The sequence below is a fragment of the Bremia lactucae genome, linkage group LG12 (assembly GCF_004359215.1).
Source record: "Bremia lactucae strain SF5 linkage group LG12, whole genome shotgun sequence".
In the NCBI taxonomy this organism is placed as follows: domain Eukaryota; phylum Oomycota; class Peronosporomycetes; order Peronosporales; family Peronosporaceae; genus Bremia; species Bremia lactucae.
In genome coordinates this window covers 4,154,943-4,162,995 of record NC_090621.1, presented here as the reverse complement: position 1 = coordinate 4,162,995, position 8,053 = coordinate 4,154,943, and the positions used below count along the sequence as shown (strand labels likewise).

The 8,053-nt window shown below is 44.8% G+C and overlaps 2 protein-coding genes across 2 annotated transcripts; both read left to right on the top strand.

Annotated features, from left to right (window-relative positions):
• Nucleotides 1-1,501: 1,501 nt before the first annotated feature.
• CCR75_008247 (uncharacterized protein) lies at nucleotides 1,502-3,121 on the top strand (the record flags this gene model as incomplete). Its single annotated transcript, XM_067966301.1, has 1 exon — nucleotides 1,502-3,121. One exon carries the CDS (start codon nucleotides 1,502-1,504, stop codon nucleotides 3,119-3,121), a length of 1,620 nt encoding a protein of 539 aa, XP_067820737.1.
• A 319-nt stretch (nucleotides 3,122-3,440) lies between these two features.
• CCR75_008248 (uncharacterized protein) lies at nucleotides 3,441-6,289 on the top strand (the record flags this gene model as incomplete). Its single annotated transcript, XM_067966302.1, has 7 exons — nucleotides 3,441-3,926; nucleotides 3,994-4,238; nucleotides 4,309-4,901; nucleotides 4,983-5,071; nucleotides 5,152-5,232; nucleotides 5,275-5,373; nucleotides 5,444-6,289. The coding sequence occupies 7 exons, from the start codon at nucleotides 3,441-3,443 to the stop codon at nucleotides 5,837-5,839; spliced, it is 1,989 nt and encodes a 662-aa protein (XP_067820736.1). The 3' UTR covers nucleotides 5,840-6,289.
• Nucleotides 6,290-8,053: the final 1,764 nt, after the last annotated feature.

Below are 8,053 nucleotides of genomic sequence, written 5' to 3'. Positions count from 1 at the left end.
GCTGCACGAACCGCAGCCGAAGGTTCAGCACTATCATCACCCCGCATGAATTGTTCCTTCATGCGATGGAATTTAAAATGATGGATCTGACCAATCAAAAGTATTTTAAAAATTAAGTGCTCATTAAGCGACCACTCCATCTAATGACATTCAGAGTGATTGTCGTTTAAGGGAGGGGTGATGTAACGGGGTGTATCGTTACATGAAATAAACATTTAAAGGTTGTTAATTAATATATTATTTAAAAGGTAGATAATATTTGGAGGATATTACTATATATAGTAATATCCTGAATTTTTATCCATAAATAGGTATAGACCATTATGTCTATTTATTCCGCAGACTAATCAGCTGTAGAAGTAATCAAAAAGAGTTACAAGATAAGATAGATAAGAATCATTTCCATGTTTAGTATTAGTTTATAGTTAAGTCAGCATTTACAAAGATAGATTAAGAGACACTTAATTATATTAATACAGTTCTCATTTTACCCTCTTAAGTTAACTTGTCTTAAGAGAAGTCTTCCTCTACACGTACAGTGTACGTCACCTAACGAAAGGCACCACTCACAACTGAAGCAGTGTGAAGTGGACTTGTACTGAAACAGTACAAGTCGCAGTGCCCCGTTACACTGGGCGTCCCCTCCTAATGTGAATGCACCGATGTGCATCACATACACAATGGTTGGTTACAAATGTGCACCACACCCACCCTTTCGAGAAGATCGATATTATTGTACGTACTGTGCAAAAACAGCAACGTTTTAAGTACAGATTTCTGAAGAGGGTTCAAAAGCGGGATAATTATTGTCAAAAGTCCCACTATTCGTGAAAGGCTCTTTACAGATTCTGACGGATTCTGGCCTCATAATTGTACAACGCCAGGTCTCCAGCGCGTCACTGAGTCAAATCTTAATCGCCTCTATCATGATCATTTACTGGTACAGATCAGGATAAAGATGCAGCGCGGGGTGTCCACTTAAGTGTGGACTCAACAACTTGCTGCTTTAGCTGCAGTTGTACCCCCAATGCAATCGCTAAATCGATTTCTTAAATGCGCCAATCTTACCGTAAGCACACAGATCCGGTTCGGCATGCACCGAGGTCCTTTGGTGCAGTACAGACCGTGCGCATGACGATGTATCCAAACGGCTCAGATCCTTGCAAATAGCCCGTTCCGGCTGCCGTAGTGCACTTTTTTCGGCGTCTCGCCAGCAATCGAGCCACAGGACCAGCTCACTTACATTGGGACTTTCAGTCCATTGTGGCACTGATGTTTCCTAGTCAGTTTAAAGTTTTCCTCGTGCAACACAAAGCACAGAAGTCGGAAGTACGAATTGGAGGCTATAATAGAAAAAGTAAGACTTGTGGCAGATAGAATGATCTATCCGCATCGCTACATATCACCGATTAATGTGAACCTAAACGTTCCTGTCACACCTTCCAAATGCAAAAAAGTTCCCTCTCAGCCGATCTGCTCGCCATCCGCTAACTTCACCACAATGCTCCAGTCGCGTAGCAGCTGCAGCATCGAACCACGCCCGAGTCGTGCCAACTCGCTCTTGTTGGACTTACTCGAACTTCCACTCGCAGCGGCTGACCCCAACTCGGACATGCTTTTAAAGTGCGAGCTCGACAGTGTACTAAGCAATGAACATGACACCCCAACTGGGGCGCAACAGCGAATTTTTCCATTGCCCTATGGCCGTGAGCACATACCGGACTCCAATAAGCAAAGCCAAGATCTACAGTTACCCGCTGAGGCTGTTTCCTTTCCAGCTGCTCTATTTACCAGCACGACCAGCGCGGCCACCTCGGCTTCGCGGCCGTCCTCCACCATTTCGACGCTGCCGTCGTTAGTGGTCCAGCGTGGTGGCCGCACTTCACAATTCTCAGCAAAGCAGCGCCGCGAACGACACAATGCGAACGAGCGGCGACGGACAAATGCTGCCAAGGATCGCGTACGTGATATGCGTGACACAGTCACGCGTCTCGAGGAGCGGCGTGTCGAGCTGGCTGCGCAGCGTGATGCTAATGCTGCTGCTAACGAGGTTCTTCCACATAGAAGGCCTCTCCATAATGTTGTGCCTCGCGAGTGTTTCGATGGCAAACTTGGCTACAGTATACCAGGTAGCTCGACGTACCTGGACCTAGCTCAGTCTGTCGATGGGCTTCGCAACGAGAAAAGATATCTTGAGGAACAGCTTGACCAACTGGACTCACAGAATAGCGCTTTGCAGGCGATGCAGGCTGAATTGGTGATTGATGTAACGTCATCGGTGACGGTAACAACAGCCAAGAAGGGTTTAAAGCGTAAGCGTGAGGAGGCCAACGGCTTCAGTTGCAAACGCTTGTCTTCCGACGAGACCGAGATCACCATGCCCCCAGGAGGCTACTGTATGGAAACGGAGGCCGTACCTTCTTACTTAAAAGTTCTCTTTTCTAAGCCAATGACGAGCGATGCGGCTTTTGACTGGGTCAAAGATAGTTATGGAGATATCATGGACCTTAAGGCCCAGCAAAAAAACACGAACGCAGTCGCCTCCTCATTTCTAGGCTGGAGAGAAGACAAACGCGATTTGATTCAGCCGAAGCAAAAGGACGGAGAATGTTCACTAGAGCTGATGATGACTCAGAATTTCCCAGGCATGGTGTCGGGCGAGCTTGTATTTCACACGTGGAACCTGCTGACATTGCTGAAGAATTTTAAGAAACTTTTTCCATTAACTAAGGACCTGGCTGTTCTGCAGATGATTAACGACGATTGTTTAGTCGTCAGGATCGGATTGGCTCCAAATCACGAAACGGCGGTTGTCCACAGCATCGTGGTGCTTGCTCGTGGCCAAATAGATGGTGGATATCTTGTTAGCATGCGCTCCGTGCCACTATCGGCGGGCCAAAAAGCCTTTGCTGACAATGAACAAAAGTACTTCTCAGTGCTTGCTTGGTTCATGTTATTAGACAAGTTTGATGAAAACGCCCAGCCCGTTTGCGAGGTCATCGTAGGCGCATCAACCCAGCATAAGTCACAGCGTGTGTTGCGACGTGTCGCGACCGATTTCGTCGCTGGTGCGGTTCGCTGGCAGGAGGCTGTAAGTCGATGCAGCCACTGGCTGTTTTAGAGCTTAAGCATATTTAACTTCATCCGCGGCGCGGATACAATCGCTTTTACAGCGGGGCACTACACTTAATAATAATAAAATTCTACTGTTAATCAAAGACTTTCCAATAAAAGAGCAATTCCGCTAAGAGGACTCGTTACGCTGCACGACAAATGCTAAGAGCAGTAAATCTTGAGAGCTTTCCCAACCCTTTCGAGCATAAGAAAATAAAGTTAAAGCGATTCGTAATTGTCGTGTAACAAATTCTGTTTTCATATAATCGCAAAGTTTCATTATAAACCGAGGGTCTGAAGTACCATCGATTAGGAACACCTGTGTTATGAGCGTACTCCTGCTGCTGCTTCTTGCGCTCTATGACGTGTGGGGCATTGTGACGCCTGAAACCACATCGAATCCTAGCGATGAAAGTATCGTATCCTCAGATGAGACGACTGTCTTGGATATGAGAACGGAACAGAGCGAGCCGTTGACAGATCCAATTCCTGTCATTCCCGACACCGATGCTTCTTTAAATTTTAGACAAATGGAAGAGCGGGATGATCTTATAGCAAAAATGGAGCTCGTGGACGAAGATGTGGATCCACTGTTGGACGTGCCAAATGGTTTGTTTGAGGTGGTGGACGTGGATAGCGTGGACAATCGTAAGCGCCAGAACTACGCGTCACTGGACGCTGGTGCCACTATTCTGGACGCGTCTCCTGAAACAAAGAGCCCTACAAATTTGCTGGTACCAGACAAGGATCGCTACATGCTCATACCGTGCTCCAATCCTCGAAAATGGGTCGTTATAAGCCTTTCGGAAGACGTGCGTAAAATATGCAGTGTCATTTCGTGCTCAATATATAGTTTGTAATTATGCCATTTTGAGGTAGGTGCATGCAGATGCCATTGAAGTTGCTAACTACGAAAAATTCTCATCGCCGGTCAAAGATTTTATTGTGCTGGGTAGCGTGAACTACCCTACCGATACGTGGCTCGTATTGGGCAATTTCACAGCCACACACACAAATGGAGAGCAAATATACCAATTGGATGCTCAACAACACGTGCGTTACATCAAATTTCGTATTTTGTCGCATTATGGATCCGAATACTACTGCACACTAAGTCAATTGCGGTGCGGATAGTAGGCTGCAGCTTTAACTTGATGTTTTTTTTTAATTTGAAAATTCTTTTATGGCCTGCAGTGTCTTTGGTCGAACATTTACACAAGTTATTTCTCAATTAGAAAAAAGTATCGACGCTGAAGTTGATGCTTTAGATGAGACTGGAAAGACAGATCCTAAAGAGTTGAATTCTCCGGACAGCGCTGAGGTCTTAGCGCCTCGTCTATCGGACCTGACAGATCTTACGAGCCAGTGCTTAATGGAGAAAAACAACACAGTGGTGGCTATATTTTATGATGAAAGACAGCAAGTCAAGCATTACGGAAACAATGGAATGTGCTGCCTTGTCGATCATACGCTGGAGCAGATTGATGCAGAATTAGATGCTACTTCAAGCTCTAGTGAGCTTACACCTATTGCGAGCTCAGATAACATCAATCCAGAGGCTGGTAAAAGCTCAGGAGAATCACCAGTAACGTCCCCGACTGGCGCGTCCAGCTCGACAACGAATGCATCGAATGTCGTATCCGCCAACTCCCCTAATGCTAATGTTACTGCGTCAAGTATCAGTAAGCCATCATCGCCCTTGGTGCAAACATCTCCAATCCTATCTGCCTCTCCCAACCAAGGCCTTGGGCGATTAGAAAGCATATTTGTGCGTATAACTAAAAAGAGTAAGTATGTTGTGAATATGCTTTGTTTTGTGGCATTTCATTTACATGCAGACTTCTTGTTCTTTTCTGTTCTTTGTATAGTCCAAGCTTTGGAGGTCAACCAAAGCGTCATGGCTAAGCAGATCGAAGAGCACCACAAGCAGCAGTGGGCAGCTGTCAAGAACTTACAGGTAAAGAAAGGCAACGCTGAAACTTTTTCATGAGCAAAATTGGTAGCAGGATTAAATTCTAATTATCTCCTTTTGTCAAGTTTTATCAAAATTCTTTGGATGGTCAACTAGAGGAAATTCGCTCCACGATTCTTGAGTTGGTCAGTATTAAATTGTTTCCGGTATAGCAACAAGAGTCATAGAATTATTTATGTGATGTACAGAAAGAAGACGTGGCAAAGGATTCACTGGCAGACAAAAATACTTTATTAAGTCATAGGCAGCTGCTAGATGAAATACGGCGGGATAACATTGCACTTCGGGTAATCCGTATAAATGTTTGTCTCACATTTTTAATGTCGGCTTCCACTTATAACAATGTTTATTATATAGAGTGAAATGCTCATCGTTCGTGAAATCATTACGACGATGAAAGTCGGGATTCTATGCGCTATCATCTTATCAGGTTTTATTATTCTGTTCTACCTGCTTCGACTCCTGTTTCGCTGTGTGTCTAAGTGTAAGGAAAGGGCTAACCTTCGAGAATGGTTTTGGCGCATGGAAAACCACGAGGGTAAGTCGATTAGTCGATCTGAATCGGCTGTGATAGCTGCTGGAGCTCTATGCGTTAATCGCAACGCTCAGTTTGGATCATCCTGGGATGACTCAGCGATCGAGCGAAAGACTCTTGTTAGTGATATGGTCAGCGAGAGTCGGCAACAGTTTCGTCGCCACCGAACAAAACGAGCAAGCCAATCCTCAACAACATTGCATTGCTCTAGAAAGTGAATTTAATCATGCATTATCTTTGGTTCTATCCAGTGACCACTGCTCACCCAACTATTGCTTCACAATCAATCTACAGCTTAACTTTTTCATACTGCATAGAGTGACATTAGTTGTAGTATGTAACGGGGTGTCACGTTACATAAATATTATTACCTAAGAGGAATAATAAATATCATGTCCTATGAGGATACTGTCAATATATTTGCGATCACTCAGCGAGAACCCATGTAGGCTATATCGAACCCTTTAGCCTCCAAGATGCCATAAGAAATAATGATCTCTCGAGGTTCTCCGCATATTGAATGTCTAAAAGTCGCACTAGTCACCATTCCTTTTACCGTCGTCGTAATTTGAAATTTTTACGCTTCGTAATGCGCAGGAGTCCACCGTCAGATACAATGAAAATCCTCTGAGACTCTAACATCCGCTCGTCATTAACTAAACGACGGCTAGAGCCGCTGTCCAGTATCCAATGTCCTGATCAGCGCTCTTGTCAACCCCAGCGAGCACAAACTGTAACCGGGTGTATCGTTACATGAAATTTACACTTAAAGGTTGTTAATTATATATTATCTAAAAGGTAGAGAATATTTAGAGAATATTACTTTATAGAGCAATGTTCAGAAATCTTATTCATAAATAGGTATAGGCGATTATATTTATTTATCCCGCAGACTAATAAGCTGTAAACTTAAGCAAAGAGATAGAGACAGATAAGATTTCAATTGCATGTTTAGTATTAGTTCATAAGTAACTTAGCATTAACAGATAGAAAGAAGAAGAAACTTAATTATATTAATACAGTTTTCATTTAACCCTCTTTAAGGTAGTAGTCTTAATGAGTAGTCTTCCTCTGCACGTACTAGTGTACGTGAAGTAACGTAAGGCACCACTCGCAACTGAAGCAGTGCGAAGTGGACTTGTACTGAAGCAGTACAAGTCGTAGTGCCGCGTTACACCTGGTAGCACTTTGTAGTCCGTCCAAGGACCACATTTCCTTCATCTAACATAAACATTTTAGATGATTGTGAAAATACGCATCACGTTTCGCGTGAAGCTACTCCTTTCTAAGTGACATTGAAAGGAGTGCGGTCGAACGAATGAGTTCAACCATAGGGAACGATGCCATCTTGGCCATGCTGTCCGGTTTGGACAAAGATGCCCTCCATTCAGCCATCGCCAAGTTCATACATTATGAACTTGACGAGATGAAGAAAAGGTATCCTTGCTGAATCAGCAAGGCTCTCAACAGGTAGAACTGTTGAGGTTACAACAGGTACATAACCCGGTATACCTAAGATGACGCATATGCGTCGTCCCGAAACTCTAAAGATTTACATCTCTAAGTAGAGGGGAGTCGAAGAAGATTCCCTCTTAAGCTGGTTTGTCGAGTTGGACGATGCCATAATGGCACGTCACATCATCGGCGAGCAAATGCAAGTCGCATTCGCTCAATCAAATTTGTCAGGTCGTGCCAAAACTTGGACATTGGGCCTTAAGTTGCGCGACCCATATGTCTTTGGGTCGCTAGAGGCTTTTAAAGCCCGGCTCGAACAGACGTTTGAACCGCCTAGGGCTGAGTTTAGAGCTCGTTCAGAGCTTCTGGTACTTAAGCAAGGCAAGTGTGTGTTCACGCATATGCCCAGCACATACGACTCTTAGCGAGTTGTGTAACAAATAACCCAGTCCATGAACACACGTTAATTACGGTGTTCATGCAAGGTCTTACGGATGGTCCCGTAAAGATCCACCTGTTCCGCTTGGAACTGGATACGCCTGAAGAAGCAATATCCCTTGCGGAACAGGAGGGCTTTTGCTTGAGACAGGCTCAAGCTAGTTCGTCATCTTACCGTTCTCCAAGACGACACGAGCTAGGAGGTCCAGAACCCCTCTCTTACGTCGAAAGCGAGAGACCTGGCTTTTCGAGCAATAAGCGATTGCAGTTATGCCATCGCTGCCAAAAATTAGGACACTACGCTCATGAGTGAAGCCCCACGCCCAGCACCGAAAGGTACTGAACGTAATTTTGGACCGGTTGCAAAAAGGGCAACGGTCGCGGGCCCGACGTTGTTGCGAAATCGCAGCAGCGAGGCGGACCGCCAAAAAACGGTCGGGGTCAGTATGGACGCAACGCCCTACTGATCCAGCAACCTCAAGAGAATTTGCAAATCTCTTGGCTAAAGTTGCTCCAGACACACAATCATTATGTGTCTC